We start from the raw sequence: 19083 nt of genomic DNA on the forward strand, positions 1-19083 counted from the left end.
TCGCTGCTATAACTAATACTGGTTAGTTCAATCGTTTTAAATCTAAAAACTTTGCGAGACAGCGAGACTTACTCGTCGAAGCATACATAGCTTTACTGAATCGGCATAGGAAGAACGAGGGAACTCTAAATAGAATTGTAACCTGCGATGAAAAGTAGATCCTGTACGACAACCGTATGCAACTTGGTTACAATACCTAATCAGTGCGCTTAAAAATATTACCCATAGGAAGATTATGGTGGCTATCTGGAGACCAGTGGTGGATTTTTAAAACACAGCTTCTCACCAATTGGCATGACCATGGCATGACCTCCATCAGGCAGAATTCTACAATAATAAACAAACTGCCATTACAATGAAAAAAAATATATAGATAAATTGGACAGGTGAAATAAAAAAATTACTAAATACTTTCATAGGTTTATCAATTCTATTGTTTAATTAATATTATTAAATTCTAACAGTGGTAAATATTCTAATTTTAATCATTCTCAGTTCAGTTCTTATCAAGTCTTTAAGAAAGATAAATGCTATCCATCTTATGATGTAGGCTTAGTAAACATTCCATGTTTGTTTTCATAATGAGGTCTTTGCGTGCCAAACAATTTGCCTAAATGACAGCAAAAGTAGTTGTAACATAAATATCGTTCTTTTCTAGTATATTAATAAAAATGTGAACAGAAAATATTTTGTTGAAAATAGGCATGATACAGAATCATTTCTGCGTTGATCACTTTATAAGCAATTTATCAACCTATATAGCTTTCTGTATCTGACATGCCTCCAATTTTTGTGTAGCTTCTTAGTTTAATTCCGGTGTCACGAAATTCCTTTTGAAAATCCTGTGCCATCTTAATATTCTGGTAAAGAGTGTACGCAGACGATATCTTATAAATAAAGCGTTTAAAGGCGATTGGAGTATATTTGTTAAACAAATATGCGATTGTTTTTCGTTAGAAAACATTAGAGATGCGCTGGGCATCGCTTACGTGTGGAAAACAAACTTTCCCGTTTCACCGCAGAATCCTTTTAGCGATCGGCAGTACTGTGGATTAGGTGGAAAGCGGACAGCGAGTATGTCTGCGGTAATAAGGCTTCGTGCAGGAATAATTTATAATTTAAGGAAGGAATAAGTCCACTTAAAATTTACTTTTGCATTTATATTGAATCAATCACATTATGATGACATAATCGTAAAATAATAGTATAGAATAATCTAAAAAGAATTTTGAGGAAAAAGCAGATGTTCGTATGGTATGGGTAGGCTTTCAACATGTATCGTATGAGACCGTATATGAAAAAAAATGAGTTTAAGACTTGATGCCCATATGTTAAATAAAACCCAGTCATACATAATACTTTATTTATTTGGAGTACTAATTTATTTCATAATAACGAAGGAACGAAGTCTTTCAAAAACGTAGGATTGATTTTCTCTTATAACTTGGGACCACATATCGGATATTTGCGCAATTCATACGGAAGCGAGATGAGTGTGACTGACATAATGATCTGACCATTACGAGCAAACATTTTTACCAGAAATGCACCTCTCCACTTATTAGACAAATAATCATTAGATTTAGCCTACGTGCCATAACATGTCTGTGTTTATATTGCAATTGTACTATCTATGTCAAATTAAATCCACCAAAAGCACAAATATTAAAAAAAAAAACCTCTTACTTTTTTCCTTATAGTAAAAATGTTATTTTCAATACTAGCTTCTTCGTTGTCTATTCCCAATCCTCGTTGGCTGTGATATTTAAAATTTTCCTTGTCTGATTCCACAACTCCTTAGTTAATTCAGTATCGTATGTCATCCAGTGATTTATCCACTGTCGACAAAATTTGTAATGATTACCGCTAATGCTACCAATCTCTGGGTCAGCCGCTAGGAACAATAATTCTTTCGCAACATCCTCCTTGGGCTGCCCAACTAAATTTACAAATATTTGCGACACATTTCGAACCAATTCTGGTACGTTTTCTAATATATCTGTATCACGAACGATAAATGGATCAAATGTATTTGCCGTCACCCCAGTATCCTTCAATATATTGTCTAATTCTGCCGTGAATAAGGCTACCGCTAATTTGGAGTTCGCCAACACGTCTACTGCGGAGTACCGACCAATATCATTCCAGTGATCAAAATCCAAATGTCCAACATACATTGACGACGCCGAACTGTTTATAATCCTACTCGGTGCTGATTTAGTCAACAAAGGCAGAAGAAGGTATGTTAATAGAAACGAGCCGAAATAATTCACTTGCATAGTTAGGTTTAGTCCATCTTCAGTTAAGCGATCAGATAATCCAACAGCACCCGCATTATTTATTAACACGTCGAGTTTATCTTCACTCTGTATAACGGAAGCGAAATTTCGCACTGATTTGAGAGAGGCTAAGTCTAACAATTTATATGAGACGTTTGGGTTTTTTGTTACTTGCTGTATCCGATCTCTGGCTCTGATAAGTTTTGTTTCGTTTCTACTAGCTATTATAACTTTAGCTCCTTTGTGTGCGATATGCTTAGCCGCTTCGAAACCTATGCCAGAGCTTCCTCCAGTGATAACAACGGTCTTTCCGTCGAGTCGCGAATTTGTGTTGCACATTTTTTTCAATACAATGTCACTGCACAAACTTGATCAAGTTTCTGTCCATAAACAGGATGTAAAGGCTGTAATTAATTCAATGCGTTTGTTATTATTTTTTCTTACGAAAAAGGTCTCGTGAGTTACCATTGTTTCTCGATTCTTTTGTCTACATCGGAATGTTGGCGATAAATAAACATAGTAAGCGTTGGCACGGATTATTAATTCTTATGTGATTTGCTGTGGAACACTTAAATATTTACTAGTGGAAACTTTGTGTACGAATTGTTTTTCGCATTTAGTCATACGAAGGTATTATATCGAGTTCGATATAAATAGTTATTGCCGGTGACCTTATGGTCCGTAACCGGTTCTGAATTTTGACACTTCTAAGTACAATCACTTTTTACCGTAAATAAGATACCGCAAAAAATAAGTCATTCAAATAAAGCATTGCTTTATGATAATTGAACATATATTTATATATAATAACTTATTGCTTAAAGAAGACCATCAGTTTTAATTAAATCCACTGCTTTTTCTGCCATACCGATGATCACCGAATTTGGGAACAAGGAAATCGGTGATGGGAAGATGCTGGCGTCCATCACTCGTAGACCTTTAACTCCTTTCACCCTAAAAAAGCAATTATTAAAAGTTTTAAAACAATTGTGTCGTGATTTTTTCTGTAGTACCTAGAAAAGTTACACGTTAATTAAATTTACACAGTCCAACATGTAAACTATAACTACTAACACCTTTGACGGTTCCGTGGTTAAACCACATGTCGTCTAACCGTCTAATTTGGATCCCAGCGACACAATGCTGATCACAACATACACAGTAAAAGCAACTACCTATTGACGTTGAATGATGATTTTAAATTTAACATACTCGTAGACTTTTCTTTTTATATACAAAAAAAGGTAAACGAAGTAAGAACATTGTGGTAATCTTTAATTACGACATAAGGATGAATCTTTATTTATCTACTAATATCGTGGTTTCTCTTAAAAATCAAGTATGTAATTGATACGCAAAGTTGTGTCGTATAGAACATTAGACAGCCGTTAAAATTAATAGAAAAATCTACGCTTGGTAGATTATATTATATAGATATAGAAACCGCGTACTAGCAAAGACTTTTCTTGATATACTTAAATTCCGCTATTTTAGAACGTTGTTTGGCTCTTGTATAAGAAAAAAAACGCAAGGCAAAAACACCAATAGGTAGAAAGATTTAGTTAACATTATGCAATTTATCTAGTTTTAAAAAAGAGATAATATTACCTCAAATGGTTGTCCAAAACATTGCCACCTGCGCAAGTTCCTCCCACGTGATGACCGGTGACGGCCACCTCACGTGTGACACAGGCCAAGTATTCATCTGGAGGACTGAGGGGTCTTCGGGTCTTCGGCGGTGTTCTTGTTTGAGGTTTGGTTCTTTCTACTCCTTTTTGGTATTTGAGCCTGAAAATGTATTAATGTAGAAAAGGATTTTGAGTTAACATTGTTTCTTTTTTATATAATAATTGATTTGTTATATAGAAAATACTTCTTCCGTCTCCTCTGCAGGCCAAGCTGATCCTGGCTGCTGTATCTCCAGAGGCTGAGACATCTCTCGATCCTGGGCCAATGAATCTTAGCCCCAATATCCTTAAATGGCTTCGTTGATATCAAACGCTCTGCACGACGTAAAGCTATAAGAGTAAAAAATCTGAATAGTATATTTAACCAGAAAGGTAATGGTTGCAACTCTTCCATAGTAGAGTTCCATTACCAAGCATGTTATGAAACAATAAGGATTCCTTGATTTGATAACTGACGGTAATTTTTTCGATGTTTATACAATAGACGAATTTAATTTGACGGTAAAATATTATTTATATATTGATATCTATAAATGTTATTAAATATCAGGTATAAAATACCTTTGACAATACACTGAACGTCATACTCCTGGTGCAAGTAGTTAGGGTTGACCACTACAGGCACTGTGGTACTGGCATCCCGAAGAGAGACAAACCCTCGGCTTCGGGGCTGAATACATGATGCGAGGAACACAAACCCTTCTTTGCTAGTGTCGTTATTGAATGGGAACATGTCTCTGAAGACCTTAAAAATAAATAATTATACTATATTTTTATTTGTTTTGCATCGTAAAAGTAATCCTATCTAATCATCCAAATTCGGCGATTAAGCCGGAGGCTCTAGGTTGATTCATAGTTGTTGTGTTTCTGTAGACACACTTGTGAACGAAACTTTATTTTGTGATATACATATTTATGAAGGCAGCGGTATTCATAGTCGATAAATAGAACAGTTTTAAAAGCCATTTAATAAAAAATATAAAGATATTTATAAATTCAATTGTAAGTCAAAAGTGTCATTACTCCTTAGATGAAACTTTAGTAGTTAATCACCCATAACGTATATATTTATTGTTAGATTCCTAAAGCATTTCACCTGTGGTTTGTAATTAGAGAGGTCTCGCAAAAGTCGCTCGCTAGTGGATCCCATTGTGAATAACATGAGTGCAGACATATTTTTATATTCAATACCGGCTACGGGTGGGAAAGATAAGTATCCTGAAATATATAAAAAAGATCGTGAATATATCAAATAGAAAAAAAATACATTGTAGAATATATACCATATATTGAATTGTTAACGCCTTTTTCATGAGCAATACAGTACTTTAACAATTTGTTAATCTATAAACCTTATATTGTTATCTTGCTTTTTTTTAACCAACCTTAATATGCGGATACAATAACATTTATTTTAATAGAGATTTATATAGATTTTAATCAGAAAATGTGTGTTCATTTTAACCTTCTCCCTTCCAGTAGTAATCCCAAGCGGTGAAAAAGCTAAAGACTTTCGCAAGAGTTACACTTATGGGCTTTTTGATGCTAACGTAGAGAGGAACGTTCAAGTGATCGTGAAGGTTTCTACCCACTTGGCTATTTTCTACCACAGGGACTATTTTCAGTCTGAAAACATAAAACTTTCTCTACAATTATCGATAGGTATCCACTAAGCTATTGTACAATTAAGATTTAGGATCTTAAGAACTATGGCAGAATACTTATAAAAATTTAATAGCACTGCCACAGATAGCTTGTTATAGCTTTTTTTTGACAGGCGCTATGTTATTAGTCTACAGCGCATCAATTATTACATCATATATAACTAATAACTTTGAACCTTTTTAACAAGTCCCGTGGTCCAATACCAGACAACATCAATATTTGTGGCGTTTTTATAGCTCCCGCACAAATTATAATCTCCCTATTTATAAATATGTTGTTTAGATATTTGTGGTCTTCCAGCACGTAGAGTGAGGAGGCCACTTTGTCATCGAACCTCACCTAGAAGCGTTAATTAGATTTCATTGTGGGGTTTCTATTTGATATTGATACCTTTGTGTTATATTCATTAGAAGTTTCTAAAAAAAATTAATTACTTTTTATTTACGTATAACTTCCAAAGAATTTACGTTATTAATTTACGCTTTATCAAATATATATACAATGTTATATTATAGGATTTATTTTATAAGAAAGCAGCGAGAAGATAATTTTATTGTCTTATTCCATATATTTTTAGCTCAAGGGAAACCTTTTCACACGTTTTAATTTATAACATACAATGTACCTAAATACTTACAGATACAGCCTGAGTTTTCAACATGACGTGCAGATTGGGTCTATTTAGAGCTGGTTTTAGGTACGCATCAAAAGCCTGATGTCGGCGTCCCGATAGCACTGGTGCAGTTGCTTTACGAAAAAGAGTGTAGCGGTCTGTCAGTCTAGAGGATGCTCGCTTGAAGATGTTCATTAGTTCGTTGTTTTCGTCTATTTTCTTAAGGTGCATTGGAATCTATAATATATAAAAAGCGCCTTAGAAAGTATGAAACAAAAGTTGTTAAAGTACAGTACGCTCTAGATCTAGATTTCCTTAACAATTTCATCTTACGTTATGGTTCAACCTATTTTAGCGTAAATCTCGAAGAATTTGTTTGTAAAGTATTGTTTTGAGGGAGTCAGTAGAGAAGAAGTTAGATATTAATTTATTAAAGTTTACCACATCAAACATAATACTAAATCTACGGTTTATGTGTTACAAACTCTTTAATATAAAATGTATGACAATTTAGGTAAACTTAAATGTTACAAACAAATTACCAGCAAAATTGCGTATTAGGTTCAAGATATGCACTTAACAATACTTTCTTTAAAACCTATCAGCCCACTGCCGAATATATCCAGATATTAAGTAGAAGTCAGATAATTTAAATCTTACTTTAGACTCATTGCAGTATCCACCAGCCACACATGGCGATTCAAATTCGCTTTCCGTTGTGCCAAATGCCTTCAAGAAATATGGCTTTAAATCTTTGAAACTCCAACCACGAAAACCTAATAGTGACCACCTATAGAAGAAAATACTAGGCTTAGAATCGTGAAATAATATAACAAATTAATTTATTACTTTTGTAAATTTACCTATTATAATCTTCCGGCAATCCAAAACCGTTAAGAAGAAAATTTATCTGTCCAGAACCACCAAGACCTCTGCCTCGTGGTATAACTGGTGTCTAGGAAATACAATAACATACTATAGGGCAGAATAGTTACCCTGAATAATAATTATTTATTAATTATTTTGAGAATGTAAAATTATTGTCTAGTTTAAAAATCTTAGGCATAGAACATACAGTACATCATATTTTATTTACGAACGATGAAGTCTTCTATTGTAAATTGAGTATTCTTAAGTAAAAAATAAAAATTGCTTACCTGATTCCACATTCCAAAAGACGAGTACTTTTGTGGTTTAGCATGAAACGACCAATCATTAGGCCCTTGCTGTGCCGCAGTGGCCGTCAAGGGTATTTTTGTAAAGTATCCCATATGACCCCCAGCCTCTACAAGAAGGACTTTGACATTGGGATCTTCGGACAACCGCGATGCAATAACACATCCTGCTGTTCCCGCGCCGACTTAAAATACAAATTGCTAATTTTATAAGATTGAAGAAATAATCTTCTATACGGTTCGGGCAACCTCGGCTCGTACACATATTGTGTACGAGCCGAGGTATAATGTCATCATTCTAAAACGTTTTAGTTTCAGACGTAACTAATTAATTCTGCTAGGTACTGTTTATTAAAGTATAAAAATTTACTTACCTACAATATAATCGTATCGCCTTTCTGGCTTCTTGATAATACTAGGATTTGTATTCAAATACTTTTGGTATACAACATAGGAAATACACGCGACAACCAAAGCGGAAATGTAAAATTTGAACGACATTGTACTTCTAGGTTTATGTGCAATAGTGTAACTGTACTTGTATCTTAACTCAGACAGAGCCTCTGTTCTAATTGGATTGGACAGAGGTGAATAAACTTACCCTTGTGTAAGTCGATACTATTTTGTTTCGCCTTTTGTTTATATTATTACAAAGGTACACTACTTATAAAGCTTTTCTAATTATGAAATATTTAGAAATTATTATTTGATAAATCTATTCATTTCTGAGAATTATAAAGACAAAATTTTAATTAATTTGTTGTAAATCTGAATTAAAACATATTAGATGAAATCATATTATGGTGTTATTGACACCATTTATGGTATAAATATACATAACTGAATGAAAACATTCATAGAGTACTAAGGTTTAAAATGTTTGCATCCCCTGAATGAAAACCTAAGAGGATTAAAGTCTCAGTAGTGGAAATCAATAATTTATAATGATGAAATACATTATGTTTTACTATGATTGAAAGTGACCCAATTTAATGCACAGAATAAGAAATATGAGACAATTTTAGCTAGAAACTAAAAAAAAAACTGAAACTGCCAAATAGCGAATTGCCCTCGACTTAATGCGTTTGCCTTAATGTTTCTTGAAAGTTTTAATATGCGAGAAATGGAATTGCTTATATGTACTCAGTTAATTAAATTGAAAATATTCTTTGCTATTACAGCAAAATGAAACAATTTTACTTACTTAAAGTACATTTATTATTATAAAATGTATTAGATAGTCCGAATGAACTAGGTAGCAATTGTTCATGACAATATGCTGATTAAGAAGGTATGAATAAGAAATATTTCATTATTTTTAATTATACACAGAGATAATTTATACTCTTATCATTACAATTCAACTTCTCCTCCATCAATTAACATTTCTGCAGTAGCGGGTACCACAACTGGAGCCTCGATGACCTGTTTTCTTCCTTTAGAATCAACAACCTCAATAGTTTCAGGTTCAACTTCCATATCAGCTGCTTCTAGAGCTTGCCTCTGTTTTAAGCCAGCTGCTGGTGATCTATAAAAGTATGATTATTCACTATCTATTCATCATCATTCTTCTTAATATATCTCACTCAAATTTATTAATCTTTTTATTTGTATACAAAATTTTAAGCAATAACTTTTAAACTTAGTTTTTAGGTTACAAACATATTTAACAATTAATTTTAGTGTAATTTATAAGCCAAAATCTTGCTGGCTTCTATTTCAATAAAAATGTAGCCAATAATTACACATTGCTATTTGACTGTATAATTTAATAACTTCAGAAATTGAATTACCTTAAATTGACAAGTTAGAAATGATATCTACGCTAGTATTAAGAATGCTTATTCTGTTTGAAAGTGAAAAACTTTGAAATCAAGTATTAAAAATACATAGCATAATAAGGTGCTGGACACTACTAGAAACCCAATATATGATATGGTTTCCTCAATTGCTGTCAAAAGATATTCTTACCGTATTAATGAGATATCTCTTTGGACTTCACGAACATCTCTCTGCCATTCCACTTCCCTGCCTTTCCTCAATCTCTGCATTATGTAATTATTAGAGCGTCTCTGGCGAATTTCTTCTACTTTCTTCATTGCCTCGATGGTTTTGGTCCATAATTCTCTGTTGTATTTGACTGGAGCGTGTCGACGCTTTTCAAACTCAAATGATGGATCAATTGCTAATTCCTTGCCTGCCGTTTTACGGAAAGCTTTAGTCCATTTAGTCTTACGTGGGTTCTTCTTCTTTTTGAATGCTGCGTGACATTTTGAACGGCAAAATCTGAAAATCTACGTAATAAAGTTAACCCCTAACGTAGATAATTTTGTGCAGGAAATTTGCTTATAGGTATATTTCATTTTATTTACCTTGCAATCATTTCTCACGAATTGAATCCCATGGCCAGGATAAATCCTGGAAGAGCAAAAATAACAAGTTTCTATACGCATTTTCACACGTGCAGTTTTGTTGTTTTGACAGCACGTCAACAAAAGGAAGGTATTCTTGTCCAACGAAAATTCCAAACCATGACAGATTACAAATGTTAGAAAACTAAAATGTACAGAAAACTCAAATCGCATAAGATATAAAGTTCAATTTTATTAATTTAATACGAAAATAATTGTAACTAATATAACTATTACAATTATGTAATAAGTAAAATAAACTCCCGAATTATGAAAAATACTTATAAATTTGCTACACCTAACCTTGGTCATATAACGCCATCTAGAGACACAAAATAGCAACTATCTATCGTTATTCATGCAACGAGATGTCAGCACATGTACTAAAAATATTATAATAATGTGTTTAAAATCGTTCGTTGACTAATAATAATAAATAACTAATATTAATTAATGTTGGTCGCTGATAACTGCTGGCACGGTGCTTTCGACTTTTTAAGCATTGTTCTATATTGTCTTTGTGTATTTTAAAAGTAAAATCTTCTTCACATTGTCTCAATCGAAATAAAAAGATTCACTTTTCGACTCGAAACCTATCGAACGAAAAAACGAAACGAATTTTTACCTAAAGATGTCATAAATTCTATTAATCAAGTTGTTATTCTTAAAACTCTTATTAAAAACATACAACAATTAGTCTATTATTTATTAATGTTCAGTAATTGATGCTATTAGAGGAATGTTTAGCTACTCAACACAAGATGTATGAAAACGATAAAGTCATATTTATGAGAGGCAACTTAGCGACTTAATGAGAAACCAAGCTAGTTACCGTAACATCACATAGTGAATAGGCAATACTTTTCAGTTGACTGCCCGATTTATGGCTTTCCTAAAATACCGGTGTTTACTTCGTCGGTTGTACGTTATGCGCCTAATTACTTCTATGTACGTATTTGTCGATATTTTGAATACACGTAGACAAGGTAGGTGATGTTTTATGCTCCATATTTTGACTAAATTAAGTGGAGAATGGTCGTTTATATGGGCTCGTCATTCCGAATACATTGTGTGTTATCTGGATATTTACTTTAGGTAAGCTCAGATTCATTCTGTGCCTTTTAACCTAAGAATTTTATTTTGTTTAGTTATTTGTTTTATTAAAACGCAGTTGTCATCTAAAGTGGAAGTATTCAATAACATATTTAATAATAATTACTATTATAACATCTCTATTATTTTACAGGCCATGATCAAGAGTGTACTCCGGTTTAGCATGAATGGATTTTATTCAATTCCCTTATTAAACATGATACCCGGACTTCAGGCCAAATATTTTTTTTACCTGAATTGTTTTTAAAGAACGAATGATATCATCGTGAAACCGGCATAGCACAAAAAGCTAATCAACTGGGTTGTAACGCCACGTGTTGTAGAAAGGAGACTTGTACGTAATCATTTTACATGTTACAGTAATATGCATTACTACCACATTTATATAACAAGCACAAAATTATCAATCTAATCGCCTTTAAGATTGAACTGCTAAAGGCAAAAACATAGAGCAGCATTTAGAAGTTTCAAACCAATGTAGACTCTAAGTTACATAACAATAAAACGAAATGTACCTGTGTTTAGGTCATCTTGGGTGGTAATGAGCTAATGTGATACGAATCGCAATGGCTTAATTATACCGTCCCCGGCTTTGCTTAATAGATAATTATACGTTATAGTACACCGCCAGAATGTTTATGTTACATAAGTTAAATTTAACATCGTTATATGGACGAAATGTGACTTAATTCAATAATAGGAATTCCTTTACATTGTTTAACTTATAAAAAAGCTCAACATGTAAATCGAATTCATAAAAAAAATATTAAACGACTATCCAAAATCATATTTTCATATAGGTCAGCGATTTCGGTGACATGTGTCTAACTACTGACTTCGCTCAGTATCTAACCATTTATGCTATTGTTGACTATATACTATTGCTTTTAATGTTTAATGGTGTACGTCGGTAAATGATAAAGCCAAATATAACAGCATATATTGTGTAGAGTGAATTCATTTATAGCAAAATTAAAGCGCACTTTAAAAATAAATAAAAAGAGGTGGAAGAAACTTTTAAAGAAACTTAAAAATATTTGCAATTTATAATGAACGGCTTGACAGTATTATGAAAGGAATACTTTAATAATCTTCTCGGCATCTTCTGCCACATTTACCATGGAGAGAGAATTCAGAGGAGTTCTGCGGATTAATACCTGCAGCTGAGTTTCATCATCGGGCATCGAGGCAGAATACGAAATTCCGTATCACATCGACGTCCGTCCTGAGCGTTCTTAAAGGCAATTTTTGCCGCGCACCAGCACTATTTGGAACCAGCTGACCATTGAAGTATTTCCGAACCAATTCGACTTATGGTCCTTCAAGAAAAGAGCGTATCAATTCTTAAAAGGCCCTCAACGCACTCGCGAGTCCTCTGGCATTGAGTGTCCAAGAGCGGCGGTAATACTTAACATCAAATGAGCCTCCTGCCCGTTTGCTCCCTGTTCTATACAAAAATAATAATACTGTCAATAATACATATTGTATGAAGTGATAAGCATAAAACATACCTACATGAAGGAGATAAACTACGAAGTATAGGACTATTGCGTTCTGAATTTGCCGTGGACGGAAAGCCAAAATTTTAAATTGATTTTCAATACAGGTATTTCCAGTAAATACTTTCGTGAATTTGTGTGAAATTACATGTGGACCTTGGCGCCATCGATGAAAAGTGCAGAATTCCAAAATCGAACTGTATTAGAATCGCAAAGGTTACCTTTTTTTATTTACGTAAATATATACTTTAAAATGTGAAACATTGAGTTCAATTTTCTTTAATTGTAATGTGAGTTTCCCGTTTATTTTTGTTAAATAAAGCTATGTGCACTTTTTGATATTCAAGTGGCGTACACGATGTCACCTCGTTTATCACCATCGAGATGCTTATGTGTTTTTTTCAACGCACAATGACATGACTTTTGAGAATCCCGCATCGTTACGTTTTGCATATTCGCTTTGTGAATTGTAAATTAAAAAGTGCACCTCGGAATTCAAATGCAATCTTTATGTACATTCATCAAGCGCGTTGGCAATGGGGTGCAGGGTTTAATATATAATACTCTCAAAACATATTACATTATTATTGTGGTCTCCGGTACCTAGAATAATAATAATAACTCTGTAACTTTATCACTAGTTTAAAATATTTTAATCGTATTAAAAGACGTTATTAGTTGTAACAATTATTTTCAATTACGTCCGGACAGTTTTGCAATTTAAAAGAGTTTTAACTAAACTCTTTGTTGTATTTTATCCGTCGTCGACATCCATGTGATGATGATAAAATTTATCTGATTTAATTTTCAATTATTTTTAGGAAAGTTCCACATCAGACCACATTTTACGCGGCTAGAGGATAGCCGCGTAATGTATATCTTGCTGGTGATATTTTCATTAATCCATTAAATATATTTCATAGTAGGCACTAAGTTTATTTAAAAAATACTTAATTCAACGATTTACATAATCCAGCTTGGTTCTTTTTGACAGTTTTTTTCATGGGAGTAGTAGTCAAGTCTTCTGAAATAAGCGCATCGTACAAAGTTAGATATGTACCTCTAAGGATTTAAGAACGAGAATACTGTATGTACCTACTATCCAACTTTGATCAAGTACCCAAGTTAAACTGATTTGGATCGCATGAAAATATATTCAGCAGTCGTGTATAAAACTGAGTTAAAGTATTTTTTTTATTTTGGTCGTCATTCGTCAGTCGTCGAAATTTGCCAGTGCTCGAATCCAGGAGCTCTGGTTTATTCGCAAATCTCTAATGAAGATGTTTCAGTGATAAATGAAGTTAGCAACAACAAGAAAAATCAATCGATGTAGCGAACTTGATTCGAACGTCATGTTGGTGTACAATGGCCATTTGTTCCTTCGTAAAATATTATTGCAATCATGTCCATTGTGTCCAATGTTTAAAAAATTCCGATGCTACTGCAGCTTAATCAAACAATGACGGATGTTTTGTTTCTCTTTTTTAAGATACCCGGTTTTCCTCTTTATCCAAAACAATTTTTTTTGCTGAGAATAACATGCTAAAAGTAAAAATATCTAGCGGATTTTCAACCCACATCTGTTTCGTCATCAATTGTTTTTTATAGTATACCAAGAGTCCACTAGTACACAGCCGGGTCGCACCCTAAAACTGCGAGACCTTTACTGCTCTGGTCATGTATATTTATGATATGTATTTTAATCTTGTAAGATTATTGCCACAGTTATTTTGGCGGTGTGTAGGTCCCTACAAACGGTTGCGCGCTCTATGGAGATGTAATTTCTGATTGTTTACGCCTCATTAATGTACCACTTAGGCCTACTTTGCTTTCACGGAAGAACGGCTTCCAGGCATTTATCCTTAACCTAGAAATATGGTTCTGATTCTAGGAATTAGGTATAACGAGGCTTGGAGGTAATCTATAAGATTGTAGAATTGCCTCCATCACTTAGTTAACATTGGAATGCCCGGCTCGTTTTCGGTTGGTAAGCAAAAAGGTAAGGAAAAAACAATAAAATTGTTGAAAACATTTGTTTTGTTTGGTGGTCTATGATCTTGTCTTAATATACTTTTTTAACGGATATAACCCTAAATCGTTTCTTATAACAACAGCGAAGTAGTTGAATCTTTCAATATTTTCTTAAAAGTATAACAACATAGGTTCATTTAAAAGGTGGCGGCGGATAATTAGGATTCTCCTGTACAGGCGTGCTCTCTAATAGGCCGCATCTGACTTAATATCAAGTGGGATTGTGACCAAACGTGTCCAGTTCCAAAAAAATCACGAATTAATTACTTTTCAGCAATCATGAATCCATGTTTGCATTGAAATTTAGACTTAGATGTGAAACGTATGAATTGATTCTATAAACTATGGACAAGGAACAATTTTTTCTCGGACAATTTTTGTCAATGATAATATATATCAGTAAAACATTAAAAAAAACAGTAGATAGGACAGGACCATAGGACCGTAATTAATATGTCGTGGTCTTCCGGTGAACCGATGAATGTTTTGCAGGGCTGTATCGGACAATTCATGTCTGATTATTGAGTATTTTATGCCTTTGGCCTATAGACCAATTTTTTTATGAAAAAAGAGCACCTTGTTTCCACCAAATTGCAGTCATACATTATTTACATTAGACAACCTTACGTACAGATTCAGACAACAGTAATGTTAGATTAGACAGAGGTCCGGCCCTCTGTAGGTTGATGTTTTCTTATACATATCCTGATCTCTATTTCTCTCTGGTGTTTAAAGCCAAAGAAAATAGCCTTGGTTTACAATCTTTTTAAATAGAGATATTTGAACGCTTTTATTAAAAAAAAATGGCATTATGACCTCATGTACGGTAAATATTCAAAATGTTAGTCTATTTTTTGAGCTAGTAATTTAGTACGGCCTTGCCAACGGCGATAATAATTTATTACATTTATAAGTATGGCACTTGAACGGTTGCTTCAATGTTTTAGAATAAAAATTATCAAGTGCTTGAAAACTTTCTAAGCCCGCGTCCACAACACGTAAGTGACGGTTGGTGGAATTTTTGTGCTTTTATTTCAATAGCCCAAATTATAATATTTCGATTTACAAATAAGAAATGATTAATTGTTAAATCTTGTAAATAAAACATTTGCTCCCTGCGAAAAGCGGGACTCAGAGTCGTCCATTTACATATCTAAATGTATCAAGATTAGGTATGAAGGTATACGGTAGGTATTAGAATTGAAGGAGATGCGTTTTATCATAATCCATTGCACAATTTGATGGTTTTTCTTCTTTAGAGAAAAATAATTGGTAGTTTGCTACAATGGTAACCATGGTAACACATACCGTACAGAGGACTCAGGGTGAGATTCAGAAAACATAGTAAGCGCGATACTTTCGTTTTAGTTTAGTTAGAAACGAACTAACTACCATACATACCAATACATTTTTGACGTATGGAAGTCAGACGACGCCCAATCTCGTTGCTGAACCTTACCCTAAGAATGTATACCAAAAGACGAAATGAGTGTGGGCTCCGGTCGATCGTGATTAGCCAACATCATTTCTAAGCCAATACAATTGAGACGATACGTTATGTCAAGTAGACGATGGTCCGTTTGACGAATCAAAAGCCTCGTTTATTCTTGCGTCCCCCTCCATGTTTATACGGAACGCATCCATTTTATTAAGAAAAGGATTTGTCACGTGTGAGCTTAGCTTATGAAGCCGTTTCAATTAAGATTACCATTGCTTTCAGTCAATTAACAACTAATTCCAGCAAAGTTTTAATTTTAAACTTGACATTGAAACACATGCTAAGTGAATGGACGGATTTTCGGTATTGATAAAAACTTGTTTTTTACAATGCTCAATTGGTTTTTTGACTTTATAAAACTTCTCCTTCCAAATAGTAAAGCATTACAATTAATAAAAAAGTATTATATCATAAAACAAGAAGAGTGTCTTTGCCTTAACTATCAGCGTTATCAAACCCTAGATAGGGCATTTCAACCCCGAATTGGACGAATGTATTTTTCTTTCTATGTGCACATTAAATCCCGCCTTCGGTAATAGAAACATTTGCGAGGAATGTCTTGGTTGGCCCAAAGAGTTAAAGGATAAGTGGAAGATGTAGAAACCTGATATCCATACCCACAAATAGTTCTAGCATCGCCGTGAGCTGCTCTGATAAGCTTCTTTTAATAAAAAAGGGTTTATTTTAAGCCACAACAACTGCAAATTATTAAAAACTCAATAAATATGTCTGTGTAGTTTGGGTTTTGGCTGGTGTAAATTTGCTATTCGTTATTAAAACTAAAATTGCTAAACTCGATTTCATCGAAATCGCCGAAAAGTAAACTCAAAAACATGATTTAAAACTTTTAACTGCAATTTCACAATATAAATCTTTTCCTTCGTCTTAAGCAATTTTAAGCTAGATTTAACCTTATTTAAACTACTATAAAGTTGAATTTGTTTTACATAAAATGTTTCTTATTTTGTAACAAATAATAACGTGTCAGAAGCGAGATTTTGCCCTTAGGTGTCTCCGTGCTTTTGTCTTGTATCGAAATTGTTTGATAATGCAGTTGAATTTAGAATTTATTTCTTAATTTTAAAGTTCAGTTTTGTACGAACGAAAAGTAAAGAGTTTAGTTTTGTGTGTTCTACAAAAATGCGAGTGGAATTACGAAAATGATGAAGTTGTGTCAAACGTACCGATTTGCACTGTATTATCATTTCACAGGTACAGGTTTATTAGGCAATACTTTCTTAATTTTTGTTACTCAAAAACCTGGTCTCCTAGTTGTCTAGATTTTTGAAAAAATAAAATTAATCAGTAGCGTTAAAACCTTTTAGCTCTGGGCTTCAGATTTCTGTATCAGTTTCATGATCATTTATCAATCTAATGGGCAATTAGGTTATCAGCCTCATGTGCCTGGCACACGTCGTTGACTTTTTGGGTCTAAGGCAAGCGGGTTCCTAACGATGTTTTCTTTCACCGTTCGAGCTAATGTTAAATGCGCACATAGAAAGAACGACATCAGGAATGTGAGCCGCACGTTGTAGTCACTAGGCCAACACTGATCTGGATATATGAACCATTTTTAAATAGTATAATAACATTAAAAACTACTTTCGCTATTTTGTCTTAAGGCAGGTTTATTCTGTAAAAGCAATAACGATTTCCAATAATTGGATAAATAATTATCTTATAACATAAATATAACCAGAATAGCATTTCATCCAAAGACAGAACCGTTACTTCGTAGGGCTTCCCAATTTCTTTTTAAACTCAGAATTATACAATATAGAAAGAACTCAATATTTCAATCGGAACAGTCGTTATGTAAGCCTGCGTTAGCAATCAAATTATCAAAACTATAAAGTCGAATACACTTTTAAATTTATTGGTGAATTACCATATTTATTGCAATCTTTTATTCCAATGTTACTACCGTAATTTGTAAATACACTTAACAAGCGACATAGTTAAATATTAAATAAATATTTATTTACTTGATTTTGTCGTGAGTGTAGTTGCTTAGATGTTCCGTTGCGATGGGATGTGTTGTGGTATGTATCTTGTTGCTCTGTCATAGACTCTTGTCGCTCAGGAATCGGTAGGAAACTTAGACCTGTTACTCACAAGGTTTAGTTCATTAGACAAATTGATCGGAGTGACTGCCTGGATTAGGGGGTTTATTGGAAGGAGATGAAAGGAATGAATCCTTATTGTTCTGGGTTCGTATATCCAAGCCAAGCATTTTGAAACAGTCTTTGTTACTCTAAAAGGAGAAGGTAAACTAAAAGAATCTGTTGCTCGGCTGAATATGTTTATAGATGATAAGGGTTTGTTACGCGTATGTGGAAGATTACGCCACTGAGAATTACCTTACCATTATAAACATACGCTTCGCCATCCTTATCGAACTCCTTTGGGAGATTTAAATGCAGAAAGGTTTGAATGCAATTTTGGCTATTATTCACCAACAATATTGGATTTTGTGAGCCAGGAGGGCTATTCGAAATGTTATTTTGAAGTGTATTCCTTGTTATCGACTTAAAGCATCTTGGACTCAACCTCAAATGGTTGATTTGCATCCAGATCGGATTAGCGCTGCTAGACCCTTCTCAGGTGTAGGCACCGATTTTGCTGGGCCATTTTCCAAGGTTTCATCAATAAGAAATGCCAAGACCGTAAAACCTCTGTGTTTTTGTCTGCCAAGTTACAAAAGGTACACCTGGGGGTGATGTTATCACTCAGTACTGAAGCTTTTATCGCTTGTTTGTCTCATTTTATCAGTCGTCAAGAGTTACCAAGTTTAATTTGGTCCGACTGCGGGACAAATTGGGGTAGTTAATAAGTTTTTGACTGAAAACCAAATGTCTATTCACTTTCTCGTCGGCAATTCAGTCTAGCAGGTTATGCATCTTGGGGTGGAATGTTGGAGGAGTTAAGGTGGCCAAAACAAATCAGAATCAGGTCTTACCTTTGAACCTTTGAAGCTGAACTTATCTCACGACCATTTTGCCCTATGTCTTCGTACAAAAATGACCTAGAAGTTATAACTCCTGGACATTTCTTGATTGGGGGTCTTCTTAATGTGTTAAGCTGAATATCCATTTGTGGATTTTTTTTTAT

General features: G+C 33.8%; 3 protein-coding genes across 3 annotated transcripts; all 3 read right to left on the reverse strand.

The window, feature by feature from the left end:
• Positions 1–1419: 1419 nt before the first annotated feature.
• Positions 1420–2883, reverse strand: LOC123707341 (retinol dehydrogenase 13-like). The gene has a single exon (XM_045657334.1). The coding sequence runs from the start codon at positions 2616–2618 to the stop codon at positions 1737–1739; it is 882 nt and encodes a 293-aa protein (XP_045513290.1). The 5' UTR covers positions 2619–2883; the 3' UTR covers positions 1420–1736.
• Positions 2884–3042: 159 nt separating this feature from the next.
• On the reverse strand, positions 3043–7933 carry LOC123707194 (neither inactivation nor afterpotential protein G). The gene is made up of 12 exons (XM_045657049.1): positions 7795–7933; positions 7403–7605; positions 7109–7200; positions 6906–7035; positions 6270–6482; positions 5808–5971; positions 5433–5593; positions 5064–5185; positions 4529–4712; positions 4153–4297; positions 3888–4067; positions 3043–3233 (listed from the first exon to the last, which is right to left on the reverse strand). Exons 1-12 carry the CDS (start codon positions 7919–7921, stop codon positions 3098–3100), a joined length of 1857 nt encoding a protein of 618 aa, XP_045513005.1. The 5' UTR covers positions 7922–7933; the 3' UTR covers positions 3043–3097.
• Positions 7934–8620: 687 nt separating this feature from the next.
• Positions 8621–9931, reverse strand: LOC123707014 (probable ribosome biogenesis protein RLP24). The gene is made up of 3 exons (XM_045656759.1): positions 9793–9931; positions 9392–9714; positions 8621–8948 (listed from the first exon to the last, which is right to left on the reverse strand). The coding sequence occupies exons 1-3, from the start codon at positions 9871–9873 to the stop codon at positions 8774–8776; spliced, it is 579 nt and encodes a 192-aa protein (XP_045512715.1). The 5' UTR covers positions 9874–9931; the 3' UTR covers positions 8621–8773.
• Positions 9932–19083: the final 9152 nt, after the last annotated feature.

This window comes from Pieris brassicae, chromosome 3, assembly GCF_905147105.1.
Source record: "Pieris brassicae chromosome 3, ilPieBrab1.1, whole genome shotgun sequence".
NCBI classification, from domain to species: Eukaryota; Metazoa; Arthropoda; class Insecta; order Lepidoptera; family Pieridae; genus Pieris; species Pieris brassicae.

Coding starts and splice junctions, on each gene's coding strand:
- LOC123707341 (XM_045657334.1), bottom strand. CDS start 2,618: ATGTGCAACACAAATTCGCGACTCGACGGAAAGACCGTTGTTATCACT.
- LOC123707194 (XM_045657049.1), bottom strand. CDS start 7,921: ATGTCGTTCAAATTTTACATTTCCGCTTTGGTTGTCGCGTGTATTTCC. Junction 5,972..6,269: donor TGAAAACTCAGGCTGTATCT/GTAAGTATTTAG, acceptor TAACGCTTCTAG/GTGAGGTTCGATGACAAAGT. Junction 5,594..5,807: donor CCACGGGACTTGTTAAAAAG/GTTCAAAGTTAT, acceptor TTATGTTTTCAG/ACTGAAAATAGTCCCTGTGG.
- LOC123707014 (XM_045656759.1), bottom strand. CDS start 9,873: ATGCGTATAGAAACTTGTTATTTTTGCTCTTCCAGGATTTATCCTGGC. Junction 9,715..9,792: donor TCGTGAGAAATGATTGCAAG/GTAAATAAAATG, acceptor TTTATTACGTAG/ATTTTCAGATTTTGCCGTTC. Junction 8,949..9,391: donor AGAGATATCTCATTAATACG/GTAAGAATATCT, acceptor ATACTTTTATAG/ATCACCAGCAGCTGGCTTAA.